This window comes from Hermetia illucens, chromosome 4, assembly GCF_905115235.1.
Source record: "Hermetia illucens chromosome 4, iHerIll2.2.curated.20191125, whole genome shotgun sequence".
Lineage (NCBI taxonomy): Eukaryota > Metazoa > Arthropoda > Insecta > Diptera > Stratiomyidae > Hermetia > Hermetia illucens.
The window spans coordinates 2,510,819-2,524,923 of NC_051852.1; the positions used below are offsets into that span (position 1 = coordinate 2,510,819).

Genomic DNA, 14,105 nt, shown 5'->3' on the forward strand with positions numbered 1-14,105 from the left:
GTCCTGAGGGTATGCTCTGTCTTCAGAACTGTCTCAGATGATGCAGCATTCGTCATCTCTGAAATGATGCCGATTGACATCTTAACAGATGAGATGGCGAATATATACAATGCGAAGCCAATCTCTCCCTTATCGCAGAAGAAGAACATTGGGAGGGAGAGATTCATAACTAAATGGCAAGAGCGGTGGGAATGCTAGGGAAAGGGTCGGTGGACTCACAGGCTCATCTCTGTCATCAAGGAGTGGTTGGAGAGACGACACGGTGAAATTAATTATAATCTCACCCAGTTTCTCACGGGACATGGAGGATATCGCCAATGCCTGCACAGGTTTAAATTGGAGACCTCACCTGAGTGTCCAAATTGAGAGAGGTGCTGGTACCAGAAAATCTGGTGGCGAAAATGGTAGCACAACAAGAGAATTGGGAAGCGGTCAACTGCATGATTGCATCTATCCAAAATAAGCTGCGAAAGGCAGAGGAGAGAAGAAAAACGCGGTTACGTACGCCGCATACAGATGGAAGGTGATTAAGCTAGGATGAGTTGACTCCGCTCCGTGATGTAATACCTTAAGGTGGTTCCGCGGATAGGGAGAGAGTTGGGGGTGGTTTAAGTGGGTAAAAATCCTACGCACTGGCGTGTCCAGACTAGTGTTTTTTGAAGATTTCCATCTCCTCAAAAAAAGAAGAAAGGACAGACGGACATAAGCTTATTCAGGGCTACCACTGGGTGACTTGATCCAGACATGGGCAAGGATCATTACTGCTCATTTGCCGAGTTAAAGGCGATCAGGAACTTTACCTTGTGTAACTGAACCCATTCACCTCTAGAACTAGAAGATGAGATTATAAGATTGAGCGGGATGGATGTGGTGCACGAAGGATGCTCTTCGAGGGACACAATTTTTTGTAGTTGGAGTGTATTCAAATTAATTATTAACCCCGATTGTATACGTTCATTTTTAATGGTTTTGCTAAAAAAAAAGAGGAAGGTAAGCGGATATAATTATAGCCTTTAATCAAAGGCGTGTTCTTGAACATCCTGGACAGGAAACACAAACACACAACTAAATTGATCTTATTTTTTATTTACACAAAACGACAAACAAATTCATTGAAAATTGTGCTTTTACACATTGATATCATTATGAACACTTTTATTGGGGGAAAACGCGAATGAGTGGTCTAACTTGCTCTGACGAACAAGCAAACATATATCCCAAAGACGGTATCCTTGCACTGTCTTCTAGATCTCGCAACCAATCAGGAAATCGTCCTTTGCAAAATTCTAATCTTTGGTACGCCGAAGCCTAAAAGATAAATCAATACATTTTCAACTAGCTCAAAGTCTGCAGGCACATTTGGGTTGATCAAGGTACCTCAATAAAAGGAGAATTAACTGCTATGATGACCACTCCTTCACTATCACTCATTGGTTTTACGTAGGTCCATACGAACAGCGGAATGGTTTTCACGATTGACCCAGACTGTAATGAAAGTAGGAGAGTAGAAGTAAGGACGATCTTGGCAATGGGATATGAAATGGATTTTCTTTTATGGAAAATTAAAGCCGAGCACGTACCATGTACTTGATGTCATCCCCATACGCAATATCATTGGGAATTGAACGTTTTGCTGGGATTTTTATCCACGTTTGCCTTTCCCTATCATACACATAAGGTTGCTCATAGGTTCGTCTGGAGGCATTTCTTGGTTCATAATAAGGATTTGCTGGTGGAGAAGTTGATCTCGGAGGTTGATATTCACGTCTCCTTATTTCTTCTTGTATCTCGTGATTGTAGGCGATCCCTGTGTGAACATCATAGTCTCCCGTGATTAGTTGGCTTGCCAGCAGTTTTTCAAATCGCTTCCAGTTGCCTTCTTTTAAATTGATCCACCACGGGATCGAGTTAGGTCCTTCGAGCAAATCCAATTGGTAAGGATAGCTTTTTGTTAGACGCTCTATGGGTACCAAATAATCAAATCGGAATAAATCAAGCTTTTCCAAAGAGTCCAATTTCAGCAGGAAGTGCGAATTGAGTTCCTTAGTTCTGTTAACGAAAAGTTAGTAGTATGAATAACAGAGCTGTAGTCACTGTATGTCCTACCAATTACCTAAATTCATTTGATTCGATGAAATTCACGGCGACTTTCCGTTCGGGGGATAAATCTGCATTGCGAGATCTCTAATAAATATGAAATAAGGATATTACTGACAAATTTGCGTGCTCGGGTTCAAGGAGGTTTTGAAAGATTCAGATGTAACAAAGGACTGGCAGGACTAGTTGACTATATAGCAATTCACTTACCGTGTCCTGGAGTACCGAACTGTCTGAGCTTGTATAGCTGATGTACATAACGTCCATGGTGTTGAAATTATAGCAAAATGTCGATAAAACCACTTGTTTCCGTTGCACTGTCAACCCATATAACAACGATTTCGCACTTCCTCCGCAACTATATCCTGCATATAGCTCTGGTTGGCTACCATAGCAAGATAACTTTTCCCTGGTTTCTACTTTCACCGATTTGTCTTCGTCGTCATCTTCATAAGATAAGACCCCTTTCGAACATTTTATATCTACGCTTGCTATACCTTCCGATTCGGACTCGTCGAAGATAGGAACACTGAGAAACAGAAAAAAAGATTACGACTCCCAATTATGACTGAAAACAGGCCCGAAATTGGAACCTAGAGGGATCCCAGCTTACCTAAAGTTACTGTCACAATAGGCTTTCAGGGATTTTCCTTCAGAAATATAAAGCTTTTGACTAAGTGGCTTCAGAATGATATCCTGTTCCTCAAATCTCTGGGTAAAAACGGGCGGAAAGTCCAGACTATAGTGTTCATAGATACATTCTGAAAGAAATAAAATGAAAAACTTTTAAAAAAGATGAAAGATTAAAGCATTACACATAACTCACTGCAAGAAATTGAATGCACACAAGCCACGAATACTATACACAACGAAGGAATCCACATCTTTTCTCAAGCGGAAGCGTTATGCACTTGCACCGGCTAATTTGGATAGAATGACTGCAGAACTCCTTGCACCTTCACTATACCTCGTTATATATACCAGAAAAGTAGTTCGCCTATCTCAGATTAGGTGAGAATCTGCTTTGCAGGCAAGTTTTCACTAAAGTGCAGACAATGCGTAAGTGTAAGGAAATCGCTGCCTTGTTATAGTTTCATGGAGAGTATTCTGTTTCAGCAACGAATTTTCTGTGTATTCGTAGAGTAAACTGCATTCCGGGTAGTATTCATGCGAGAAAAAAAATATAAGTGCAGTCATAATATGCAGATAAGGAGAATCGTTTTTCCAAACGCAACGCGCTAATGTAGTTGAAAGTGAGTAAAGATACAAAGATATTCGCCAAGGATGAGTAAGCAAAAAGGCATATTCCTATCTCCCGTGCTAACTACACGTTATAGATCCCTACGAGGCACTAACTTTTAATCCTCTTTTAATGAAGATCAAAGTAGCCAAGTTGGGTGCCATGATGTCTGCGAAGGATCTCTAGTAGTTGGTCACTCTTCTTTCATAATTTATAAGATACTTCCTAGTGCATCTGGAGATCGTTACTTCCTCCATGCCCTTTATATAGCCATCCTAATGTCAAAAATTTGACTGACGGTTTCGTCCAGGACAGAGGCAACTCATCAGACGCTGCCTCACCTCTGCCCTGGGAGCAGCGTGACCGAAAGTGCCAACAGGTGGAAAGACGCTCCCTTTTATCATCGCAAAAACACGACAAGGTTGCGAATTACATTGGATTTAGTCCGGTCCACCATCAAGTGGATGCGGACTTAGGATCCCGCAGATCCTAAACAACATCCTAATGTGCTTTCAGCAACTCCTTTGTAACTAATACAACTAAAGTCACAGTGAAAGAACCCTAGGGTGAAAATTATGCGGCCCCACAAATCATTTTGTTATTTGAGTAAAGTCTCTTTTCCAGACTGCGTCGAAAACACTGGAACTGGGGGAATCAGCGTCTCTCCTTCTGTGTCTGACAAGACCACCCGGATGTCGCCAACGTTTATAGAAAATATAATATAAATCGGCACTTAGCCACCCTCCCAGGAAGAAGTCAACTCCTCCAAAAATAAGAACTAGCAAGACGGAAACCGAACACTCGACGCTTCAGGTGCGAGAGGTTTTGTGGTTATATATTTGTGACTTTTTTCTGACCTCCTTTCGCCCTCCCCCTCTTTGTAGCTGATATAAACACAAATAGTGACCATCCAGTTGATACCCCTCATGACTATCTTCTGTGAAAAAAAGTCTACACCCAACCACTATAGCGGGCGCGTGTGGGATTCACACCCACTAAAAACCACCCCCGGTCTCTCCAGCCCCAGCCCCGCGGGACCACCATTGAGGTATTACTTCGCGGGATAGGTTTGCTCTTAGGCACTCATCCTTCTCCTATTTGCAGCTTTCCTCCTTCTTTGTTCCTTCAGCAACTCCTCCTGCATTTGGATGATTGCGGAGCCAACCGAAAGCCACTTCTCCTCGGACTCTAGCATCTCAGTAACCAAGCTCTCCGGGGTCCCGCTCCTGCCCAGTACCTGGTTTAAGCTCCTTCTCTCCATCGCAAATTGTGAGCAGTGAAACATCACATGCTCTGGATCCTCCGGTATGCCATCGCATCTGGGACAGTTCGGAGAATCATCCAACCCAAAGCGGTGCAGATACTGCCTGTAGCAACCACCGTGTCCCGTGAGGAACTGGGTAATGTGGTAGTTGGACTCCCCATGTTTTCGCTCAAGCCACACCCTAATGTTTTTCCTTTATGTATACTTGCTCTGCCCTGAATTTCAACACCACCAAAAACTCCTTGGGTCGCACTCTCGATCTCTTCCTTTCCAACCTCCCCGAGCGCCACCTCTCTTTATTTCCTGGCACATCCCCGTATGTAAAAACCGACGCTCACCATCCCGCGGTTGAATTTGAAGCGGAGCTCCCTCGTTCAAAACCCAAAACCAAGCGTAAACCCACTAAGTTCAACTTCCGCAAAGCCAATTTTGACGGTCTGAACTCAGCTTTAGCGTCTTTCAACTGGGTTCATTTATTAAGTAATTCATAGTGTGATCAAGCTCTTAACACCTTCTACAATATCCTCTCTGATCTCCTCTCCTGTTATGTCCCTTCTTCCCCTCCCTGCCTACGTTCTTTCCCAACTTGGTTCACAACGGAACTTCATATTAACATGCGCTTGAAACATACACTGAGGAAGAAGTTTCGGGCTTCTAAAAATGACGCCGACCTTGCTCACTTTAAAGCTATACGATCCACTGTGAAGTCAATGGTCAGAAAGGCGCGTAAAAGGTACCTATTGAGCGTCGAAGCCGCCCTTGCCCGCGGTAACTTAAAACTCTTTTGGTCTCACGCTCGCAACTCTCGTAATCCAACTCATTCTGTCCCTTCTTCTATCAGCTTCGCTGACTCCACTGCCAACTCCCCACAACAATCCTGCGACCTTCTCTGCACCTACTTCTCTTCAGTGTTTTCTCCCTCGAGCCCTTCACCCTCTACACCTTTCATAACCACAGACTCCTCCGAATCACTAGCCATTCCTCTCCTTACGCTTTCCTTGGTTGAGTTCCTCATTGGTAACCTTGACCCCAATGTCGGACCTGGCCCCGATGGGCTTCCTAATCTCTTCCTCCTTAACTGTAGAAAACACATTTCCCTCCCCCTGTGTATAATCTACAACAAAAGTCTAGACGAATGCTACTTTCCCCGTCTCTGGAAAGAGGCCCTTATCATTCCTATCCTCAAGAGCGGACACCCTTCCCTTGCTGTGAACTACCGCCCCATTTCCCTTCTCTCCTCTTGCTCCAAAATCCTAGAAAGATACGTCAACGACTGGTTGACCGCGCACTTCGGTCACCTCATTGTCAAAGAGCAGCATGGCTTCGTGAAACATAGATCAACGGCTTCAAATCTTCTGGTCTTTACCAACTTTGTTGCTAAACGCTTGAATTCACGACAGGAGGTACATGCTGTTTATACTGATTTCTCCAAAGCCTTTGACACCGTTGACCATAACATTCTCCTCTCTAAACTTTCTTCGCTAGACTTCCCTCCCTCAGTCATCTCCTGGCTTTCCTCCTATCTCCCATACCGTTCATGCAAAGTTTCTTTTCATGGTCACTCATCTCGTTCCTTCTCTCCTTCCTCGGGTGTTCCGCAAGGCTCTATACTTGGCCCGCTACTCTTCCTGTTTTTTATCAATGACCTCGCCTCCATCCTCACCTGTCCGTATTTACTTTACGCAGACGACCTTAAATTGTTTGCCTCTGTTTCCTCTCCATTGGACTGTGCTCTCTTACAATCCAACCTTGATAATTTAGCCCGTTGGTGTTCGGTCAACAAGCTAACACTGAATGTCAACAAATGCCACTGGATGCGCTATTCCCTGAAACCCTCCCCATCATCCTTTTCTTATTCTCTCAGTGGTCAACCCCTTTTACTACTGACCTCCTTCAAAGACCTGGGTGTAATATTCGACGATAAACTTCGTTTCAATTCCCACTTCGTTGACATCATCAATAGAGCTTCCAAAATGTCTGGTTTTATCCTACGTTCCTCGTCCGACTTTACCTCAATCCAGCCCTCCTTAACACTCTTCAATTCCCTTGTCAAAAACATCCTTGAATACTGCTCTGTAGTCTGGTCCCCCTACCGCATCCGTGACGGCCGCGCTCTTGAAGCTGTACAACGCAAATTCACCCGGACCCTCTTTTACAAAAAGAACCTTCCACGGGTTGATTATCCGTCACGACTCCGCACCCTCAATCTCCCCTCCCTACAGCAACGCCGTATTTTCCTTGATATGTGTACTCTTTTCAAACTCTGCAATGGTCTGATGGACTGCTCCGCCAACTCGGATATTACTCTCCGTATCGCCTCGTCTCATGACACACGTAATGCGGACATTTTTGATGTACCCTTCACCGAGCTCGAGATTTACTTTTACTCTCCGATCCCGAGCTTTTGCCGGTCCTACAATGCCCTACAGCTTGGTTCCTTTGAATCTATGTCCCTCTCTAGCTTTAAGCGCAAAATAAGCCATTTACTTGCTCCTCCCTCTGAGGACAATATATAATAAGAAATTTGCTTTCTGTGTATTGTCCTCATTAAATAAATAAATAAATAATGTTGGGAATGAGCCTGTGTGTCCACCGACCTTTCGTAGACTCGTCCCATCTGCGTTGCCAGAGATCAAGCGACTCTGACCTTGCCGCATTTCTACGTTGTGCATGCCCCTCCATATGTCTTGCATTGTACAGGACACTCATTTCTTTGGCCAGAATGTCAACCTACCACCGCCAATACTGCCTCATCTGATGTGGTTCTAAAAGCACTGCAAACCCTCAAAGCCATCCTCCGGTAAACCGAGTTCATCTGCTTCCGTCTCTGAGAGTTTGCAGGCGCCTCTGCCCACACAGGCGACGAGTAGAGCAGGATGGAGCGCACCACTCCGGCTTGCACCAAACTCCGGCAATGTTTCGGTCCACCAATATTTGGCAACATTTTTGCGAGTGCCGTGGCGTCACTGGCTGCCTTTTGACATGCGTACTGTAGGTGTTGCCTAAAACTCAATTTGGTTCTACAGCTATAGCTAGTGAGCTCTTAGGTTGTGGTGTCCCATTGTACTCGGCACTCCCATCTAACGAAATATCCCGGATTCGTTAGGGTATCGTACGATTTCCATTAGTGGATGTGATGCTTCTCGTTGCAACTGGAGATCATCGGCATCAGAGATTTGATGTCTCATGCGTCCATAGGAAAGGCTCTGTGGATATCCTACGTGAATCCCCCACATAGGATATCGGCACAGCATCTCCTATGTGAATGTCCTGCCTATGGATGCATCGCTTCCTCATTATAGGAGGGACATATGTCTAGCTAGTGAATTATGGCCTGTCAGAATGCCTACAATATTCCTGCAACTCCTCCTGCTTTTCGACAGAATAAACTTTGCGCAGTACGCATGTTCGGTTCTGATAGGAAAAGTTTGGTGTATCTAGCAGGAATTAAGCTCTACTACCTGTCATTTTGGGAAGTTTTTTCCCAGTTTTTGATACCAGCCTTAGCCAATACTACTGGTACTACAATTACTGGTTCCGCTCCCGGCATGGGGGAGACTGAACCCTCTTTTGATGAAGAATCCGTGATTTCATTTCCTTCTACGCCATAGTGACTAGGCACCCAGAGTAGTTCTATCGCATTCAATCTAGAGGTAGAGTTCAAAGGGTTTTTGCATTCCTGAACGAATTTTCGAGGTGATCAAAGGATTACTCGACGCCCTCAATGCAGCCTGGCTATCACTGCAGATTGGGATGCGCCTGCCATTCAACCGCTCGTCAATCACCCAGTTTGCCACCCTTGGGATCGCATAAACTTCGGCTTGAACACCCGTTGCAGATTGTCCCAAGGGAAAAACCCACTTCTCATTTTTGTTCGAGAGGTAGACTCCTGCTCCAGAACCCTGTTCTCTTTTTGAGCCATCGTTTCAAAACAACTTCACAGCTTCTACCAAACAGATGTACGGGGATCGGAATCGGAAGGCATTGCAAGAACTAGATTTAGTATTTCCAGTAACTCTTCCAATGCTCTCTCTCCCATAGATCAAATGGAATTAGTCTATGAGCTGCTCTCATTGCAGTGCTTTCAATAAATATATCCAGGGTCTGCAAATTGGGTAATGCACCAGTAATACCCAGACATTCCACAGTTCGTTGCAGTACGACTAATTTACGGTGAAAAGTTTTTTGTCTCCCTTAACCCATCACACTTCGGATGCATAAGCGAACATCGGCCTAACGACAGCACCGTATATCCACATTACCGCATGAGGCCTAAGTCCCCATGTTGAAGCAAATGTCCGTCTGCACAGACCATATGCTGTAAGAGCTCGTTTCAACATTACTTCTACATGTTCCAAAGAAGCTTCTTGTCTAGAATGACTCCCAGATATTCCACTTCTTCGGAGAGTTGAAGGGCCCCCTCATTTCTCGAAGGCAAAGTCCATCCAGTTTCCCCTTTTTTGTGAATAATACCATTATGGTTTTATTTGAATTAACTAAAAGACCATCGCTCAGGCATCAAATGTCTATCAGATCAACGGTACGTTGTGTATGTCTACACACAGTTCCAAAATTCCGATCAACAGCAAGCACAACCAAGTCATCAGTATAAGCTTGAGCGTGTTTCGGCAAATGCTGCAGTTCGCACAGTAATGAGTCGATCAGCATACTCCACAGAAGTGGCGACAGCACACCTCCTTGAGGGCGGGTTTTCGTTGCTTCTGCTGTTAGGTAGGGATCGACACCCACTTCATCACACAGCAATCGCTGCATATCATGGACCCATTTAATTAAAGCATCACCAACATCATGCGCTCCGGTGACATCATAAAGTTTTTGAAAAGGCACACAGTCAAACACCCCTTCAATGTCCACGAACACCCCCACCGCGTACTCGCCCTTCAAAATTGCATCCTCTATTTTTGAAACCAAAGAATGAAGAGCAGACTCACATGACTTTCCATGCTCGTAAGCTTATTGGTTTTCATCAAGTGGGTGCGACCTAAGTGCCTTCCGACGAATGTGACGCTCAACCAGTCTCTCCAATCCTTTTAGCAAAAGAGTGAAGTCAAGCTGGTCTGTTTGAAGTTTTTTGGATTAAAATAGTCATCTTCCCCAGACTTCGGTATGAAGACAAGCTTAACTTTCTGCCAAGAGGTAGGCATACAGCCCAAAGCAACACTTGCTAGAAAAATATTTCTTAGCAATTGCTCTAAGCGCTCCATACCCTGCTTTAGCATCGCTGGGTAGATGCCATCTATATTAGGTGCTTTGAAATGTCCAAAGGACAGGACACCTTTTCATAGGTAATAACCGCTTTCGCAGTGTTCCAGTTCCCCTTGCAGCACTTGCGTGTTGAAGGGATTGCAAGAACCGTCATCGCTCCCCCTACTACTTCTCTTACCCGTTCTCCCGGATGGCGTACTTCCAGGAGGGTCTGTACTGATTCCAGTTTGGGCTCGTAAAAGTACCATCGGGTTTTCTAAGAGAGTTCAACTTGGCCGACTCATCCGTTTTAGGGACTCTACACAGCCTTGAAGTCTCTCTTTCACCTTCCAGTTCCTCACAGTATGCTCTAAAGGAATCTTCGTCCTCTGAGCAAATTCAGACTCTTTTGGTCCAGTTCACCCAACTTGCGGATAATGTCCTCTGCCTTTCTGCGCAGCTCAGTGTTCACAAAAGTGAACTTGGGCCGACCGCCAGAACTCAAAACCGAGATTACCAGCTGGAGCTAATTTAAGTCAGCCTGAACAGTGCACTCCAAATGAAGAAGCCCATCGGGAAAACCTTGATTGTTAAATCTTGGCTTCGTTCCGGGCTCCAGCATTTTTTTCCACAGGCATGGAAAATTGTCCCTCTGACATTTTGGTATCCTTGGAAAAAATTCCCACGGCAGCAATTAGAACTGAGGCTGCAGCTTGCGCATACGCCCCCTCCCCCCTTTCCCGCTTTCGTGTCCGTATTCCTATGGGAGGGATCAACTTCATTGAGATCTCTCTCGCTGATTTGATCACCTCCAGGCACACCGGTCCTAATCCCGGAAGGACGCTTGGATGTAAGCTCTGGTGCGGAGCACAATAAAGTGTTAGCCACCATAAACGGTCTTACGTTTCTTGCGCACATTACCACTGACAGAAGAGTCTGGTACGTCTAGTGTGGATTTCACCGGGGTCACCAGTTTATCCCCACCTTCTGTCATTCCGCTTCCTTGCGTCCGATTTCTCTGGACATTACCGCACCTAGTGGTTCAGCCAAGTCCATGTCCTCATTCCTAAGATGCTTCATCTTTCTTCGCAGTGCTTTCTTCTGCCCCCCAAGCGCCTTTCCAGGTTCACAATGTCCATGCCACTTGGACCCGTTTCCATACACCGGCGTTAATTCAGTAGCGTCCACATCATCAGCTTCCCTTTTCTCCGCTCCTCCCGGTAAGGGTAAAGAGGAAGGTTCCGACAGAGAGAATTCAGCCGGTAGTCCCCCCTCCTTAGTGGCCGAAGATTTCTTCTGCCGAGCCTTCCTCTTCCGTTTGCGGGTAGATTTGGGCTGTAATAACGCGGACGAGCCGCCCGTAGTCGGATGTCCAGTTTCTCCCAAGTTGAGAGTTTTCGTACCTTCCTGCGGTTTACGTTCCCGCATATAACTATTGAAAGGCCATGATCCCGATGGTAAGCTTCCATAAAGGTAGCGTAAATGATGAGACGTATAACAAGAGCATGTAATGCTGCCATGTCGAGGTGAAGAATTTCTCCAAAAAAAGTCAAACTAATGGTGGAACGAAGAAATCGCAGAGTTGCGGGCTGCCTCCTTTTTTAGCAAGAAGGATTTTCCAATGATTTACAGGAAGACCAGACTACGGCAACAAACGGCAGGCTTAAAAGGGAATTTGATTTTGCGTGATATATAACAAGTTGCTTCAGTTCACCGAACTAGTGGGAGTGACAGCGTTGGGTTCGGCGGGCCTGTTCTACGGTTGTCGCGAAATCAATGGTCATGGATTCGGTTCAGGAGATATCGGCAGTTGGTAAATGCTCAGCGATAGTGACGTTAAGTATCGAGAATGTCCTTGATTTGACCAAATGCGGTTGTATTTAGGGCACCTTGGCTAAAATGGATACCCATGGCTACTTAGTTTAATCGAGGGTTATCCCTCGGGGAGATTTCTTTGGTACGAAACCAATAACGGAGCGGAAGAATACATTGTGACAGCAAGATTCCCCAAGTGGAGCCAGAGGGAGCAACGTTGATGGCGGTTGTTGCAGCTGCGAAACACCCTGAAGATGTACAATTTTGTGGAAGTGGAAGCATTTATGCCATCAATTCATAGTTAAGAATGCTTAAACTTGGTGGCGACCCTTATTAAAAATTGCTGAAAAAATCAATAATATTGAAATCCGGGTTGGTAACCACGGAGTCGCGTCAAAATCGATTATGAGATGCAGGGGCGGTACGGTGGTTACAGGAAGTATTTGCATAACTTCGGTTTAGACGGGTCTCCGACTGGTCCGAACGCACCGCTACGCTTGAGAATGCTGAGCTCCGGCAAACCATTGCTGTTTTCGACGACTGGTAGGAGTCTGTTGTAGATGACTCTCTCCATCATCTTCTCCATTGTATCCAGCAAGCAGGTGTGAAGCTTGGTCTCCAGGTGGCTTGTTGGCTTTAGGAAACAATACCAATTTTTGCTTTTCCCTCTGAGCAGAGAATATATCTTATTTTAGGCACGCCTCGAAAGTGTTAGCGAAAAGGTCGGACGTAGTCTTCACTGCCAGTTTCAAAGCTCTGTTAGGGATGTTATCAAAACCTGGGGTTTTGTTGTCGCCAAGCCTACTACATACTTCCCGCAGCTTCTCCGCAGGCGGAGGTATTACACCCTCGTTGATTTGGACAATCGTTTGCCTGCCGTTATTTTCGTGATGAGGAAACGAAGTGGTAATAATCATCTCTTTTAGGAGGCGTAGAGAGGTTACCTGGAGATCAGCTTTTTCATTACCACCTTATAGGTCTCACATAGGTAAATTTGCGATTTCGTTGTTCCACCAATGGTTGGGCTCTCTACCGGGGACCAATCGTCTTCTCGGCATAATAGCACCATATGCTTCCGTCACTTATTGAGTGATTCGAGTGGTTTTTTCTCTAGCCGTACTATCTAGAGATATGTCGGGTTTAAGCTAGTTTTTGAGCTCGATTCCATGCAGAGTGCTTAGGGAACGCTGTGAGTACAGTCCTCATTGACTTGCCAAGCAACTCTGTAGTCTTAAAGAGGCACTCACGTATACCAGGTCCACTATAGACTCTTCCGCTGAAGGTGTACGAGGCTCTAAAATTCGTGAATGCCATGACTAGCTCGGCGGATGCTTCGAGAAGAACACGTCCTTTCACATTCATCGTCCGGTCCGTGAATTAAAATCACCCCATAAACCCATACATGCTATATAGCATACATACAGCCTTCAGTTAGTTTACGTACCCAATCAGTATTCAGTCGTAATACTATGCCTTCTTAACACCTTGAACTATCAAGGTCTTCAAAATCCCCAAATAGAGCAGTGTCATCAGACACCGCGGCGCATGCCGCCATACACTCAAGGCATAGGAACAAGTAATAGTAAACATTCCAGACGAGGAATCTAAAATTCTAGGTCTGAAATGTGAAATATGAATTCCGCATATACTGAATACACTGTGGGAACAAATTTCTCATACGGACAGTCATGAGAAAATAATTTTCTCATGGAGAATTATTTAGCTTAGGTAGGGGGGTAGGTATCAGTGGCCGCTCCGAGGAGCCCAATTAGCGCTTTGGTGCGTCGTTTTGATGCCACAAACTCCTAAGACCGTGACTATTGTTATGGGAACAGGGAAGCAGAGTCCAGCCGGCTCGGATTTTCAGAGCCAGCCTGTAGCATTCACGAAGGAAAGCAGCTCTCCGAACCTGCAGCTAGAAATCTCGCTAAGGTCCCCAAAGAATGGTTTACCCAGCGTCCAAAGTGCATGAGGGTTTCCCTTCCTTCTCCGCAGCTTCGGCAATGCGAGTTGTAGGGTAAGCCGAGCCTGGCGACATGGTCCCCTATGGGCCAGTGCCCCGTGCAGACCGCCGTAATCTTGAATGCATTTTGCATTTGCTCTCGTGATCGGGCTATGTTATAAGCGGGCCAAATTCTCTTTGATTTGGCACAGCTTGTAAGCCTTCGCCATCTCAGGCCCGCGACTGCTAGGTAGTGCGAGTAGACTCGGCCCCCGACAGTCACCAGCGGAACACCGACTGCATTCCCCGAGGGACTGCCAAGAGCAGAGCCTTGCCTGGCCAATCCGTCAGCCCGCTCATTCCCCTCTATGTTCCTATGCCCGGAAACCCAAAGGAGAGTGATCTTGAGCGTGCCGCCCAGATGGTTGAGCGCGTTTCTGCACTGCCCCACCAACCGGGAAGATGTCATCGTTGAGTACAAGGCTTTGATAGCTGCTTGGCTGTCTGTTAGAATGGCTATGTTACGCTTGGGGCTCGAATCA

General features: G+C 45.7%; 1 protein-coding gene across 1 annotated transcript; it reads right to left on the minus strand.

Annotated features, from left to right (window-relative positions):
• Positions 1-1,066: 1,066 nt before the first annotated feature.
• Positions 1,067-3,079, minus strand: LOC119655026. Its single transcript, XM_038060701.1, has 7 exons — positions 2,924-3,079; positions 2,711-2,858; positions 2,308-2,626; positions 2,114-2,184; positions 1,581-2,049; positions 1,378-1,485; positions 1,067-1,308 (listed from the first exon to the last, which is right to left on the minus strand). The coding sequence occupies exons 1-7, from the start codon at positions 2,979-2,981 to the stop codon at positions 1,156-1,158; spliced, it is 1,326 nt and encodes a 441-aa protein (XP_037916629.1). The 5' UTR covers positions 2,982-3,079; the 3' UTR covers positions 1,067-1,155.
• Positions 3,080-14,105: the final 11,026 nt, after the last annotated feature.